Here is a 17,007-nt window from a genome sequence, read left to right as displayed (position 1 = left end):
ATAATAATAATAATAATAATAATAATAATAATAATAATAATAATAATAATAATAATAATAATAATAATAATAATAATAATAATAATAATAATAATAATAATAATAATAATAGTGTAGTATTTATAAGCTATGTAGTACGGACACGGGGAAACATGGAACGCGGACACGGGGAATCATGGAAACGGACACGGGGAAACTCTGTTTTAAAAAAAGTTGGATACAAGAATGTGGGGACACACATAAATAATAAAAATACAGGGGTTCATTCATAATTTCTAAAAACTATTATAATGTTTAATATCATTTCACAAATTCCATTGGGGCCATATAAATTTATTTTAGTGTAGAATTAACATCTACAAAAATATTAAAACACCACAAGAAGTGAAAGGGAGTTTTAATATTTAAGATTTTTTAAGCGTATGCAATTCAGAGTTTTTATTTAGAATGAAATTTGGAATTGTTGTCTGGAAACGTGTTTTTAATTTTTCATTATTATCAGAAACGTCCCCAAAACTTTTAAATATTTATGGAAATGACCCCAAAACATTTCCAACAGGTGTCGTGGAATTTTGATTTCCGAAACGTTTCCAAAACGTGAAAACGAGTGTGGGTTGAAGTTTCCGTGCACCATAGTTTATAAGTTAAGTACTTTGAGTGTACATCATCATATTCATAGAATTTTCATAATAAAAACAATTAATTTAAAAATTGAAACTCCATTAAATATCTAATGCTCAGCTACAAGTAAATAAGAAAGCATCGAAGTTGACTCTTCTCAACTCCCCGCTTCTTTTTATCAGTTACAAGTTACAAGTTAATAGCCATTGCAGAAAAAAAACAAAAAAAAAAAAAAAAAAAAATAAGTAAAACACAAAAAACAACGTTATTTACAGAATTGCTTATGATCAGTAGCATCAAATTCAATTATGTAAAATTAATTGCCTTTTACATTTATTACAAGAAAGACCTTACGAATAAATCAAGGAAATATCCGAAACATAAGTTTACAGTTCCCTGAAAGACTAGTTTACAGTTCTAAGAAATACAGGCTTATGATTTATGCATGTAAAAACTCTAACTGTAGAATTTCCACATAAATATCAAATGAAATGAGGGAAAATACAGTTTTCGTCCCTCAAGTTTGCACGGATTTCACATTAAGTCCCACATATTTATAAAAAACACATCGGGTACCTCATGTTTCAATAATTTAACACCTTTTGTCCTTTCCATCAACTTATCGTTAGTTCAGTTAAGTCATTCCAACGCACACGCTTGATTCCAGTACTGCTAATGGAAATTTGACAAAAATGACTAAAAGTGTTGAACTTTTGAAACATGAGGGACCAAATGTATTTTTTTGTGAACATGGGGGACCAAATATGAATTCGGTACAAACTTGAGGGACGAAAACTGTATTTTCCCCAATGAAATGACATCTCCCGGTTAAAAGTACCTCTTCGGAAATATTTGATCGTTTCTTTTACTCCATGAAAAGTGTTTTTGTTATTAAATGTTGATGATGCTAAAATATAGCTCACCTAGGGTGGTGTAGAAAATGAACTGGGAGAGCAAAGCAGATCAGTAGCTTGACAACTTGATGATCCTGAGATACCTGCGATCATAGAACACATAAACTAGGCCGGGGGTTGATCCGGCAGAAACCCCTCCGACGCTCAAGTCAGACGTGCTGATCATAGAAATAGTCCAGAGAATACAGTTGATAGTATTGCTCAGTTAATAGGACGTACCTTATGGAATGAGTTCAAATGTGTATTTATAGCTTAAATGAGATTGTTGGGCCCAAACCTTGCTTGAAGGTGATTGGGCCTTGGTGATAGTGGTCTTCGATATTGGGCTCGTGGCCCAGTAGGTAAATAATTTGTAGGCCCATTGGGTTGGGCCAATTAGGCATATCATTAAGCCCCCCACTCTCGAGTCGATGTGGGGGCCATGTTGAAATGGGTGACATATCGTGTCGAGAGTAAAAATTGTAGTAGTCGATGATGTGCGATAACGCGTTGGAGCGTGTGTCGGAGGGGCGTGAATGCGCATTGGTGCATAGCGCGACCAAGTTGTCGCGATGTAAGTTAATTGAGTCGTCGGTTTTGTCCCGCGATGATGTAGTAGCGAATTATCTCCTCGTGGGAGTTGTCTCGTCGCGGGGTAATAGTGTTGATCGAGTTATCTCCTCGTGGGAGTTGTCTCACGATAATGTAGTAGCACAGATCAATTAATCTCCTCGTGGGAGTTGTCTCTGGGGTAGTAGAATTGATCGAGTTATCTCCTCGTTGGAGTTGTCTCGCGATAATGAAGTAGCACGGAGCTAGTATTCTCCTCGTGGGAGTTGTTATTTATCGACATTGTCAATGTTTTGACGCGTTGCTTGTATGTGTTTACATATAGCCTTGTGCGTGATGTACTTGAAGAGGGGATCAGGCTCTCAAGATTTTTTTTATGGGGATCGTGCTCCTTGTTAGACCTCGTGGGTCGTAAGTATGTTTGGACCGTGGCCACGTTTTAATGAAGGACCCATTGAAAACAAATAGATAAATTTGAGTAATCAAGCTAGCCAGGCTATATAGATTCTCATAATATCTCTAAGTGTTTCTAGGGTTGTAATCGTGCTAACTTGAGCTTGCGATGATATGGTGAATTTCGGGCGAGTTGTCTCCTCATGGGAGTTGTCTCGCAGCGAAGTTGTAGGAGCATTGGACGCGCGACTGGGGAGCATGCGGATTAAGGTCGCTCTGTGAGAGTTGTCTCCTTGTTGGAGTTGTCTCGCATCGAGTCTTATTACCGAGCGAGGTAGTTCCTCGTGGGAGTTGCCTTGCACTAGGCTCGTAGTGCCGAGCGAGTTGTCTCCTCGTGGGAGTTGCCTCGCTGCGGGTTGTGGTATCGAGCGAGTTGGCACATCGTGGGAGTTGTCTCGCTGCGGGTTGTGGTACCGAGCGAGTTGGCTCCTCGTCGGAATTGCCTCGCAACGGGTTGTAGGACAGAGCGAGTGCTCTCCTCGTGGGAGTTATCTCGCTGTGGTTTTGTAGACCCGAGGGAGTTGGCTCCTCGTGGGAGTTGTCTCGTTGCGGGTTGTAGTACCAAGCAAGTTGGCTCCTCGTGGGAGTTATCTCGCTGTGGTTTTGTAGACCCGAGTGAGTTGGCTCCTCGTGGGAGTTGCCTCGCTGCGGGTTGTAGTACCAAGCGAGTTGGCTCCTCGTGGGAGTTATCTCGCTGTGGTTTTGTAGACCCGAGTGAGTTGGCTCCTCGTGGGAGTTGCCTCGCTGCGGGTTGTAGTACCAAGCGAGTTGGCTCCTCGTGGGATTTATCTCGCTGTGGTTTTGTAGACCCGAGTGAGTTGGCTCCTCGTGGGAGTTGCCTCGCTGCGGGTTATAGAACGGAGCGAGTAGTCTCCTCGTGGGAGTTATCTCGCTATGGTTTCGTAGACCCGAGGGAGTTGGCTCCTCGTGGGAGTTGTCTCGCTGCGGGTTGTAGGACGGAGCGAGTGGTCTCCTCGTAGGAGTTATCTCGCTGTGGCGTTGAGACCCGAGGGAGTTGGCTCCTCGTGGGAGTTGCCTCGCAACGGGTTATAGGACGGAGCGAGTAGTCTCCTCGTGGGAGTTATCTCGCTATGGTTTCGTAGACCCGAGGGAGTTGGCTCCTCGTGGAAGTTGTCTCGCAAGCCCCCCACTCTCGAGACGATGTGGGAGCCAAGTTGAAAGGGGTACCGGATCGTGTCGAGAGTAGATCGGTGTTGTGGTGTACCATTAATTGTTGGCGTGGTGTGGACAAATAATAATTTTTATTATCCGTGTGAGAGCGTCCGCGATTTGGTAAGGCGCGCTGAAGAGCTCGCGCAATTTGGTGGAGAGTAGTCAAATTTGAGCGCATTTACGTGACTGCAGAAGAGGGGCGCGCGAATTAATGTCGTGTGAAAAGGCGCGCGCGCGCGATATTATGAGGTAAAGGGGGGCGCGCGCGGTGTTACGTATGCTGCCGCAAAATGACAAAAAGGAGGGGGTGATGTGATGGTGGCAGTCAGTCACGTGCTGCTGCTCCTTTTGTTTTAATTTTTTTTTGTTTCTTTCTTTTTCTTTTTTTCTGAGTGGAGCCGCGCGCGCGCGGCTTGGTTCGGCTCGGCTGCTACCTTTTCCTCTTTTTTTTTTTTTTTTTTTTCTTTTTGTATGTCTTGGGGCGCGCGGCGGCTTAGCCGGCTCGGGGGGCGCGCGGCTTGGCTAAAATGTCTCTTTTTTTCTTTTTTTTTTTTTTTTTTTTTTTTTTTTTTTTCTTCTTTCTCTTTCTTTCTTCTTCTTCTTTTTTCTTCATCTTCTTCTTTTTTCTTGTTTCTTTTTTCTTCAACTTCTTCTTTTTTTTTTCTTGTTTCTTTTTTCTTGTTTCTTTTTTCTTCAGCTTGTTCTTCTTTTTTCTTCTTCTTTTTTTCTAGTTTTTTTTTTTCTTCAACTTCTTCTTTTTTCTTCATCTTCTTATTTTTCCTTCTTCTTTTCTATTTTTCTTTCTTCTCATCTTCTTCTTTTTTCTTCTTCTTTGCTTTTTTTTTTTCTTTCTTTTGTCTTCATCTTCTTCTTTTTTCTTGGGTTTCGCGTGCGCGATTTTACCCCCTTTTTTTTTTTGGTGGTTGATGTTCACCCCTTGGGATGTTCTATTTTTTTAGTAGGAAGATTATACTCGTCTCTTGCGATGTGATGTGGACCCACTTGGGGTTGAAAGGTAAGGGTGATGCCCAACCTTGGGATGGGTTAACCACCCATTGTAGGGTGAGGCGCTCGAGACCTATGGTCTGAGGTGAATGCACACGGTTGTGTCGTTGCTTCAGTGACAACACGAGTTGAAGCTTTCACGGTCGTATGCTGAAGGTCCTTGTCGGTTGTCTGAACCGTTAGAGGAGCAAGTAGAAGTTGATATTGTTGAAGTTTCGGCGATCATACGCTGAAGGTCCTCTTCGGTTATCTGAACCGTTCGAGGGGGGGCGGAAGTAGGCCCCAGAGAGTCGATGACCCATGGCGAGCAAAATATTTTGGGGGCACTATAAACTCCCAGGGAGTCGATAACCCTTGGCGGACGAAATATTTTGGGGGCAAATGTAAGCCCCCAGGGAGTCGATAACCCTTGGCGAGCGAAATGTTTTGGGGGCACTGTATACCCCCAGGGAGTCGATAACCCTTGGCGAACGAGATATTTTGGGGGCAGAGGTAAGCCCCCAGGGAGTCGATAACCCTTGACGAGCGAAATATTTTGGGGGCAGATGTAAGCCCCCAGGGAGTCGATAACCCTTGGCGAGCGAAATATTTTGGGGGCAGATGTAAGCCCCCAGGGAGTCGATGGCAGTGGTGCCATAGGTGGCTCCACATGTGGAGCAGGTGCTGGTATCGCGTTGGGAGCATTTGCTCCCATCGTGGCGATATATTGGGTCACGGCCTCTATGGCAGCGCGAGTTGAAGTTTCTGCTATCATGCGTTGAAGCGCATCCTCGGTTATTTGAACCATTCGAGGAGCAGGGAGTGGTGGATCGGCGAGTGGTTGGTCCCAAGGGGGGACCACCTGAACCTCGCGAGGCGGATCCATGGGACGTGGAGGAGGTGGCAAGCCAGAGCCTCCACGAGGTGGGAGGTCGTTAGCTGTGTCATTTTCTCTCCGAGCAGACGCCTCAGGAGGATCTTGTTGGCTACGTGATCTGGTTTGCATCGTTCCCACAGATGGCGCCAAAATGATGATGCTAAAATATAGCTCACCTAGGGTGGTGTAGAAAATGAACAGGGAGAGCAAAGCAGATCAGTAGCTTGACAACTTGATGATCCTGAGATACCTGCGATCATAGAACACATAAACTAGGCCGGGGGTTGATCCGGCAGAAACCCCTCCGACGCTCAAGTCTGACGTGCTGATCATAGAAATAGTCCAGAGAATACATTTGATAGTATTGCTCAGTTAATAGGACGTACCTTATGGAATGAGTTCAAATGTGTATTTATAGCTTAAATGAGATTGTTGGGCCCAAACCTTGCTTGAAGGTGATTGGGCCTTGGTGATAGTGGTCTTCGATATTGGGCTCGTGGCCCAATAGGTAAATAATTTGTAGGCCCATTGGGTTGGGCCAATTAGGCATATCAAATGTCTATTGCGCCTCACAAAAAAAAAAAAAAGGAAATAGCTAGTCTACGTTAAGCTGAGAGGAATAAGTAATAGAGCTAATTGCAAATACCACCCATGTGTTATCTCTAATTGTCAAATACAGTCTGTAGAAAAAAAACTCACCAACACCCCCTTGTGTTATCAAAGTCAGAGCATCGAGACCCCTAGAGCCAAATCGTGTCACTCACTCACGGATTGTGCAATTTTTTATAGTTTTTTAGGGTGAAATATCATAAATACACCTTTATAAAATAAAAAAAACATTGTTGCTTAAATTATGAATAAACTAAATTTATAGGACCAAATTGTAATTTTCAGAATTCAAACTTAATAATGTGAAAATATTATGTCATTAAAAAAAAGAAAAAAGAAAAAAAACAATCATTGTCTTCTTCCCGTTCCCCACCCCCAAACCCCAACCCCCAACTTCAGCACCATCACCTCCTCTTCTGCAATCCTCATACCAGACCCGAATCAGCACAACCCGAGGCTAAACCCAGCCCCAATTACAACAACGGCCTATCTACATCATCTCCAAACGATTTCTCTCGACGGCAACGAGTTTGACGGCCGAATCTGCTAGGTCAAAAAATTGCACATTTTTGTTCTTTTCTCTTCACTTGCTCGCCTTATCGCCGCCACCATCGTCAAAATACGAGATTGTGGAAAGGTTTGAGGCACGCTGTTGAGTGTATACTTCTACACTCAATGTATACTTTCTTACGAGGATTTTTGTATACGTTTATTGATTTAATGATGCTTAATGAGTTGTTTATTGTATTTTAGGTACAACTTGACGATTTGGGAGTTCCAAGGACGAAACGAGCCAAAAAAGGTCAAAAACGGGCAAAAACGGAAGAAAACAAAAATATGCTGAAAATTGGCCCGCGCGGCCGTGCCAAATTTAGCCTATTTTTGGCGCGGCCGCGCCAACTGTAGAATGAGAGCATAATATTTCGGTGATTCTCGCGCGGCCGTGTGAGAATTACACTGATTTTCGCGCGCTGGAGACAATTTTGGACTTTTAATCACACAAGGAAACCTAAATTTTTCTACCAAGTTGGGACATCTATTTAAGTCCAAACCAAGCACGAATCAAAGGACTTTTTGAACACAATCTTAGAGGAAGAGGAGCGAGAGACACGGAGAAACGAAGACGGAGAATTGACAAATCTTCATCACAATTCTTCTTTCATCTATCTCTTCTTAATCTATTTCTTTTTATATTTTTATTATGTTTTTCGTAGAGAACATGAGTAGCTAAGTTTTTAATCTAGCATTTTGTTGGAACCCTATGTGGGGATGGTGAACCCGTTTTCTTGAGATTATGCAATTATGATTTTATGATTATTTCTTCTACTTGTTATGATTGTTAGTGCATGAACTTGATCAATTTATGTGCTTTATCTGTTATTATTGGGATTGACTCGACAAAACTATTTTGATAATTAGACGGTAAGTATAAGAACCTTCGAGTAGTTTTCACCGAATGAGTGTGTCAATTGCATGTGGTGTTCGTAGACATACATATATCACCTTAAGTAGCCATTTACGAGACTTGTTAGTTAATGCTTTATTCATAATTTGTTTGCATAGACATATAGTGAACCGTTTATGAATAATAGACTCATAATACACGCGACAGCGGGTTATTAGTAAATTAGTGTCTCGGGTTAATAATCATGAATCATATATTTTATAATTGAGGGGTCTTGGGTGAGCCATTCTTGCATAGGGGGAAGTAAAATCCTAGGTCCGTTTTTATTGATATTTTCTCGTGTTTAATTTCTTTCATAATTAGTTTAATTATTTAGTTGATTAAATTTGACAACTTTGCGTAGGCTGGATAAAAATCATAGTTGTTAGAATTTGGTACTTAGGATTAGATAATTTGAGTATTCCCTGTGGGATGGACATCCGACTCTCACGAGTCCACTTTTACTACTTGTTTGCGATACGTGCACTTGCGTGTTAGGTATTTAGCCCCAACAAGTTTTTGGCGCCGTTGCCGGGGAATACGGCTAAATTATCTATTTATTCTAATATCAAATTTGAGCAATTTTTCTTACTTCAGCCATTTAATTTTTTTTTTTGTTACATGTCTGGTTACAATGTTCGGGCACCTCAAATGAGATATGAATGGCTTCCATCTGACAAATACCTCCAAAACACCTATGATATGCCTTCGTTTTGTTCAACATGTGGTGGAAATCATTACACCGATCAATGCTGAGAATCACCAAAAGGGACGAATTTCGTCGAAATTACCAACAGAGGTTATTGGAACACTTACACCAACACATACGAGCAAAGCTTTCAGGACCAAGATTTCAACGAGTTTCAACATAGAGAGCCACAATTTGATGATTTTCAAAATTATTATCCATCGCAGCAACAAACCACTAATGACCAACTTGATTTGGTATCCATCATTGGCGAATTCATGAAGTCCACTCAAGCATCATTTGAAAACATGGAGATACAATTGGAAGAGATGACGCTCAAATTAAAATTGGAGTCTTTTGAAAATAGTCCAGACGAAATCGGCAATGGTTATATCAAAGAAAATTCGGGTGAAGCTTGCGGTGAGAAAAATCTTCCATGTCCAGAAAATAGTGTCGATATGAGAGAAATAGAAATTACGAAGACACTTGAGCATGATGAATCTGAGAAGTCAATCGAGCTAAACCACGAAGATACCTCAGAACTAGAGAAGAAGGAGATTGATGTAATGATTGAAGATATTCTAGTTGTGGACCATGTCGTTGATCTAAATGTGGATTTGAAGGCATCAATAGTGGTTGATGAGAAAGCTAATGTGTTTGAGGTTGAGGTTATACGTAGACTGGAGATTTTTGTATACCGATTTGAGGGAGCGGCCGATGAACATCCTATCTTGGCTTCGTACAGATTTATTACAACAAAAAAAGACTACAAGCTAAGGTGGATCCTAACATATTGCAATGCTATCCATGCCTTGGTTGCAATTGAAGTGATAGAGCTCATGGGTGGATGCGCAATCTACAAGGCTTTGGATTGGACATAATAATTTCAAGAAGGAAAGTCTGGCTGAAGACTTAAAACTTAGCGCTTCTCTGGAGGCAACCCGAGCATTTATTGATTTTCGTATTTTTCTTTGTTTTTGTTTTTCTTAGTATTTTATCATGCGTAAACTAATAATTTAATCTTGTTTTAATTTTCAGGTCGAAAATCAAACACTAAGGGATCGGACGTTAGAGGTCGAGTAAACGAACATCAAAGAGTGCATCCCTTGGAAGGACCTTTCGACTAATCAGGTTTATTCTATCCTCGAACTTTGTGCTAATTACATTGAGGGCAATGTAAATTTTAAGTTTGGGGGTGAAAAATTGCTTGTTTTATGTGCTTAATTTTTTATTTTGCATGCATTAGGAGTTTTGTTTAGTTGTTTTATTTTAGTTATTGCTTTCGAAAAAAAAAATGAGATAAATGCGTCGATGAATCATGATGATAAAAGATGGTTGATGTTTAATGATGAAATTGCTTGCTTTATCTTGATTGTGATCTAATTTTTGTGAGCTTTTGATTCAAAGTGTCGTAGGAATGAGTCATTGTTAGGAATCACGAATTATGTCTTACTTTGGTTAAAAGTTTTGTGTTTTAAAACGTGGAATTAATGTATGCTATATCATATGCTATTCGGTTTTAGAACGTGCCTTAGGAATTTACAAAGTGATATATTAAATTGTTGAGCAGTTTGGGAAGTGATTTGGGCCATCTTTGAACCGTTTGAGCCTTTCCAGCCTACCTTTAAATTTTTTCATTCGAACCTTGATTGAGCCTTGGAGAAACGGTGTTCTTTCTTTTAGCCGAAATAAAGTGGGTAGATTAAATGGTGATTTCTTGATAAATTTTCCCTTGAAGCTTGGTTGAAAAAAAAAAGAAAGAAAAAAAAAGAGAGAGAAAAAGAAGAAGAAGAGACTAGAAGGGGGAAGTAAGGACTAGTTGTTGAATTGTTTTGAAAGCTCGATCCATTGTCTTAAGAGCAAAAGTGGAGACTTTTGAACTCTTAAGAATCGAGTTTATTAAAGTCCTTAGAGGTGATATCATTGTTTCAAACGCCTATCTTTCAATTTGGCGTAATCACCTCAATTCAAGAAGCATAGCCACATATACCCATATTTCCTACCTCAAACCAAAAAGCCCAACATCTGAAAGCCAAAAAGTCCCAATGATCCCAATAGCTCAATTATTTGATACTAGCCGAGTAAAGAAATTTGGTGAGTCTTTGGAGTTGAATATTATTATGTAAGTATAAATTTTCTCCATTTTTAATTTACAAATATGGGATACTTGAAGCGATAGCATGTTTTGTTGTTTTTGGCAAGGGTGAGTGAATACGTATCTTTGAATTACGAGCTTGTAAATTTTTAAGAATTGTCATGATAATTGCAAGTTCTGAAAACGTGGAGTTGACCATTAATCTATGTAATGAGAGGCATTTGTTGAAAGTGTTGCTGTGAAGGTTGCTAGTTTTTGCTTGAGGACAAACAAAAGTTCAAGCTTGGGGGTGTGTTGAGTGTATATTTCTACACTCAATGTTTACTTTCTTACGAGGATTTTTGTATACTTTTGTTGATTTAATGATGCTTAATGAGTGGTTTATTGTATTTTATGTACAACTTGACGATTTGGGAGTTCCAAGTACGAAACGAGCCAAAAAAGGTCAAAAATGGAAGAAAACAAAAATATTCTGAAAATTGGCCCGCGCGGCCGTGCCAAATTTAGCCTATTTTTGGCGCGGCCGCGCCAACTGCAGAATGAGGGTAGAAGATTTCGGCGATTCTCGCGCGGCCGTGTGAGAATTACACTGATTTTCGCGCGCTGGAGACAATTTTGGACTTTTAATCACACAATGAAACCTAAATTCTTCTACCAAGTTGGGACATCTATTTAAGCCCAAACCAAACACGAATAAAAGGACTTTTTTAACACAATCTTAGAGGAAGAGGAGAGAGAGACACGGAGAAACGCAGACGGAGAATTGACAAATCTTCATCACAATTCTTCTTTCATCTATCTCTTCTTAATCGATTTGTTTTTATATTTTTATTATATTTTTTGTAGAGAACATGAGTAGCTAAGTTTTTAATCTAGGATTTTGTTGGAACCCTATGTTGGGATGGTGAACCCGTTTTCTTGAGATTATGCAATCATGATTTTATGATTATTTCTTCTACTTGTTATGATTGTTAGTGCATGAACCTGATCAATTTATGTGCTTTATCTGTGATTATTGGGATTGACTCGACAAAGCTATTTTGATAATTAGACGGTAAGTATAAGAACCTTCGAGTAGTTTTCACCGGATGAGTGTGTCAATTGCATGTGGTGTCGTAGACATACAGATATCACCTTAGGTAGCCATTTACGAGACTTGTTAGTTAATGATTTATCCATAATTTGTTTGCATATACATATAGTGAACCGTTTATGAATAATAGACTCATAATACACGCGACAGCGGGTTATGAGTAAATTAGTGTCTCGGGTTAATAATCATGAATCATATATTTCATAATTGATGGGTTTTGGGTGAGCCATTCTTGCATAGGGGGAAGATAAAATCCTAGGTCCGTTTTTATTGATATTTTCTCGTGTTTAATTGCTTTCATAATTAGTTTAATTATTTAGTTGATTAAATTTGACAACTTTGCGTAGGCTGGATAAAAATTCTAGTTGTTAGAATTTGGTACTTAGGATTAGATAATTTGAGTATTCCCTGTGGGATGGACATCCGACTCTCACGAGTCCACTTTTACTACTTGTTTGCGATACGTGCACTTGCGTGTAAGGTATTTAGCCCAACACAAGCGTAAAGTTTATTAGTGGAAACTAAAATTTGAAAGATGTTGTGGACAGGGGATTTGGAGAAGATGGTGGTGGTGGTAAAGGAGGGGTGAGATGGTGGTGAGCAGCGGCGGCCGGGTGGAGAAATGGTGGATGAGTGTTGTGGCGGAGCAGAAGCGGCGGCCGGGTGGAGAAATGGTGGATGAGTGTTGTGGCCTGTGAGTTGGGTGGGAGGGCGGGATCTGCTGTGGCCTGTGAGTTGGGTGGGAGGGCGGGGGATCTGCAGGAGAAGAAGCTGCTCATTTTTTTTTTCTATTTTTTTTCTTCTTTTTTTCTTTTTTTTTTCTTTATTTAATATAGAATGTAAAAAAAAATAGAAAACATGAAAAATTTTTAATGTTACAATATATTTTTTATTCTGGTTTAAATATATTTTTTTTTAATATTTACAAAATAAAAAAATATATAATATCTATAAAATTATAATATGCTTCATTAATTTCTGAAAAACCCTATAGGGAATTTTTGTCATTTTACCTTCAATTAAAGCTAAAATCACAAAGGGTGCAGTGTGCTTCGAAAATGTTAACACAAGGGGGTGTTGGTGAGTTTTTTTTCCAAGTGAGATATTTGACAATTAGAGATAACAGATGGGTGGTATTTGCAATTAGCTCATAAGTAATAATATTCAACTAGAGTATATAAATTATAAAAGCAAATTTCATTGACAACATAGTGAAAGAGCACAAACTCTTTTTCACCAACTTGATGGTTGACTAAAATATTATATGCTTGTACCATTGGATTGACCCTAATTAATATGTGCACATAGATTTGACGACCATTGATTACTTTTATAGATCAGCAATAGAAGAACTGATTTTAACTTTAGTATCATAAATGGATCGCCACTCAGCTCATTTTTTTCACAAGGGATATGATGCAATCATCCACCTCTACTTCGCTGAAACGGAACTGATTCGGGATGTTTTCCAATTTATAGCAATGCCCAACAATTACATTGTTCCTATAAATTGATGGTTCACGGCCGACTCCCAATGCTCTATATCCAAGTCTTCCAGCAGAAACAAAAGACTCTGAAATTGTAGATAGCCGATTTTCCAGTAAGGGCCGCAAAAGGCATACCATAGCAGTTTGAGCACTCTAAGATTCGGTAATGCTGCAATCACTTCCATGTTCTCCTAAGGAAATCCACATCCACGCAGACATATCTTTATAATGTTCACAGGAAAATTCGGAACACAAAGGACAGCCTAAGACCTGAGATTAGGATTATTGCAACACATTTGAACGACTCAAATTCCTCGTAGCGAGTGGCGAAGTTACCCAAAAAACTGAAGTTTTCGATTGAGTCGTGTGCCGACACAATCTGAATGGCTATTCTCTGTAGCTTGGGGATTCTTGAAAGCACTTTCATAGTACAACTGTGAACACTCACACCTGAAAGTGTTAGAAGATTCTCAAGGACAAGATGAGAATCACTTGGTGGAGGAGCTGGCAGGTCAAAGCCCATACAATATAGTTGCCTTAGTTTATGCATGTACCATATCTCCATAGGCAGATAAACCGGACCATTATTTGACAATTTGATGTTGTGATACGGAACAAAAATCAAGACTTCGAGATTCCAAAGTCTGGATATGGAATTGGGGAGCTCTCCGTCACATGTGATTGCAAGGTACGTTAAGTGAAGTAACGCAAGTAATTGATGTGGGAAGTCATACAAGCGGATTGCAAGTGCATCTAGTATCTTGAGCAATCTGAAACATGAGGGCAAAAATATTGGATATTGTTGTTTTGGGCGTAACAAAGAAGAGATCGTACATTTGGAATTGATTCCATCTATTCAAGTACTTGTGGGAGTCGATATGTGACTCTTTATTGGGGTAGGTCTTTCATTTTGCTTTTGCATTTTGTAAATTTATTTTGCATATTCTATTTCTTTTGTATTTTGCATTATTCTTGTTTTCATTTTTTTGTTGTATTTTGAATTAGGCTAATGCAGATTCTATTTCATTTTGTTTTACTTTCACGGGAGGAGCATTGCAACATCCACAACTGGTGAAAGGTTTGTTTCGATGCAATATAACTGGAATGAGATGTTCCTTATTTTCAGTTGAATTGTAAGAAGTATCAAGAGTAATCACATTCAATGACATGGTGGTAAGTACCTTGCACCTATGACTTATTTGGTATGGGTTCGACGCCACGAGGGGAATTGGAGAACCAATAACTATCTGATGCGATCTCTTGTGTATCATAAGATTTCTTTACTGAACGTAAGAAAACTCTTCTTTATTATTTCTCTTCATTATCAAAACCCTAGCACAATACGACTATTTAAAGAGAATAAAACCCTAGAATCCTAATCTAACTAGGAAAGATAATTACCTAGACTAATAAAATACTTAATATATATCCTAAATATTAAACTCACGGCATATATATATATATCATAAATATACTAATCTAATTAATTAATAATAAAATACTAACTAACTAATAATTAAACGATATATTAAATAATATATCGTATCAAACCACCCCTCTTGAAATGAACCTTGTCCTCAAGGTTCTCGAGTCAATTTGGTCCCTCTCCTTTGCGTTTCCACCTATGTTTGAATGCCTGTATACTTGAACACCTTAACTCCTGGTACATGAATGGTGTCTTCGTATTCCAATCCAAACTCCTTTTTCTATTGGGTTGACTAGCATTTAAATGGTGCTCCACAAAATTTACAGCCACGAAGTTATGAACCAAGAACTTGTGATGTTTCTTAATAGAATAATGAATTAATTTAATTGAATTTCCATGGTTCGCCATACCAAAGGTTAGATCTTTGACCATAAAATCCGACCTAATATTTTGATCCCCGCACTGGTCCAATTTCTTCACAGCAATATCATCACCATAGAAAATTTCTAATTTGATATTTTGATTCGATGCAGCTTCATCATGTACACGGTCCTTCTTTTCCGCGTCACAACATTCCTCAACTATTAATTGGAATTCTTCGATTTCTTCCCTAGATAAATTTTCATCTTCGTCCCAAATTACCTCAAGTGAATCCGATAATTCTTCTTTCGCAGCATTAACGAAAATTTGAGCCTCTTCAAAAAAATTCATCGTCGTCATCTTCCTCTGCCTCTTGCGATAGGCTTGGCATTGGTGGCGGCGGCGGATCTTCGAAAAATTTATCGTCGTCCTCTTCCTCCGACGATAGGTTTGGCAGCGGCGGTGGTGGTGATGGCCGTGGCGGTGACGGGCAGCGGTTCCTTCGGCTTTTGTGATGGCGTTGACGTCGTCCGTGACTTTGTTCGAGCAATTTCTGAAAGTCAATCCGTAATCTCTCTACGGATTTCTCCAATCGCTCCAACCGTCTTGCTTCTGACATCATGATTTTCACAAAGTTTTGATGTGATCTCAACTTTGCTCCAGCGTAGCTTTGATGTAATCGCTGCCTTGCTAACGAAGCGTTGGTGTTAATCGCAACTTCGCTCTGATACCAATTGATGCGATCTCTTGTGTATCATAAGATTTCTTTACTGAACGTAAGAAAACTCTTCTTTATTATTTCTCTTCATTATCAAAACCCTAGCACAATACGACTATTTAAAGAGAATAAAACCCTAGAATCCTAATCTAACTAGGAAAGATAATTACCTAGACTAATAAAATACTTAATATATATCCTAAATATTAAACTCACGGCATATATATATATATCATAAATATACTAATCTAATTAATTAATAATAAAATACTAACTAACTAATAATTAAACGATATATTAAATAATATATCGTATCACTATCCTCCATTAAAAGAAAAGAGTGAACCTCAAGGTTACTGAACATAATTAATGAAGTTTTCTAAGTTAGCTTCATACTTAATTCCGTAGTGACTGGGATCGATATTATATGTCTGGAAAGCTCTATATGTGAAGTTGCCAACCCTTCAAACGGTGCGTCATTTGGAGTTCTCTAGAAGAAGTTATGACAAATTCCGTGGAAAGCTCTCTTGCTACAACCTCTAGGTTCATCCTTGCAGGAATGTTTCTTATTTTTGTTGAATGAAAAGAAGTACAAGCTCCAAGAAGTTTCTCACACCAAATACCATACCGAGATTGCAATTTAGTATTTTTCAACCGAAATCAATTTGGCAGCTTCACCAAGCAGCTCCACTTTGCACTACTCTTATTTGTGAAATTCTATTTAGTTATTTGGAAGTCAATGTTTAATTTAATATAAATAGTTTTTCCTTGTTTGTTTTTTGGGTAGAATCAAATAATTAACTTATGTGAATTTCTAGAGCCTTGTCCTCTCCATATGGACAACTTATTTGGTGGAATTTTTTGTTCAATATTATTGCATTAAATGTACCTTTGTATGTCTTCTGTTGTACTACCTCTATTCTCTTTTAAGAATTTTTTTTGTTTCATTTTATATGTCACTTGACAATTCCAATGCTGCATTAATTACATATTTTCAATTATACCTTTATTAATTCTCCAACACTCTTTCTGCATTAATTAGTAAATAAGGGTATTTTGGTTTATCTATATCTATTTTCCTAAAATCAAGATATATTTATTGAGATTCTTAAGACTCGTGTCAAGGTGAAAAACGACACATATTTAGGAACGGAGGGAGTAGTTTAAATGTACTTATGTTTGTTACATTTTTCTTATAGATACTAGACTTTTGGCATGTGTGATGCATGGGATTGAAGTAAAATTAATATGGGGTAAAGTTTAATTTAAACGACAAAATTGAGATTTCAATTCATTTTGATGATGTTTTGCTATACGTATTAATGATAACCCCCATCTATAAACTTTTCCCCCCATATTTATTAATTTAGCTTTATGTAATTGATGTAATATGGTCAAGGAATGACGATGAAGTTGAGCTCAAATTTATATAAAGACATTACCTCATAAATATAAGAGACTTGATGTTCGCGAGAGCATTTTTACGAATACGGGTTTATAATAATTCACTCTCTAC

General features: G+C 38.6%; 1 protein-coding gene across 1 annotated transcript; it reads right to left on the bottom strand.

Annotated features, from left to right (window-relative positions):
• Window positions 1-12,992: 12,992 nt before the first annotated feature.
• LOC148772721 (putative late blight resistance protein homolog R1A-10) lies at window positions 12,993-15,133 on the bottom strand. Its single transcript, XM_088824553.1, has 3 exons — window positions 14,640-15,133; window positions 13,280-13,757; window positions 12,993-13,178 (listed from the first exon to the last, which is right to left on the bottom strand). Exons 1-3 carry the CDS (start codon window positions 15,131-15,133, stop codon window positions 12,993-12,995), a joined length of 1,158 nt encoding a protein of 385 aa, XP_088680679.1.
• Window positions 15,134-17,007: the final 1,874 nt, after the last annotated feature.

The sequence above is a fragment of the Erythranthe guttata genome, chromosome 1 (assembly GCF_056151865.1).
Source record: "Erythranthe guttata isolate IM_541 chromosome 1, IM_541, whole genome shotgun sequence".
NCBI lineage: Eukaryota > Viridiplantae > Streptophyta > Magnoliopsida > Lamiales > Phrymaceae > Erythranthe > Erythranthe guttata.
The sequence above is the reverse complement of the archived record's forward strand: the minus strand, read 5'-3'. Positions and strand labels throughout refer to the sequence as shown.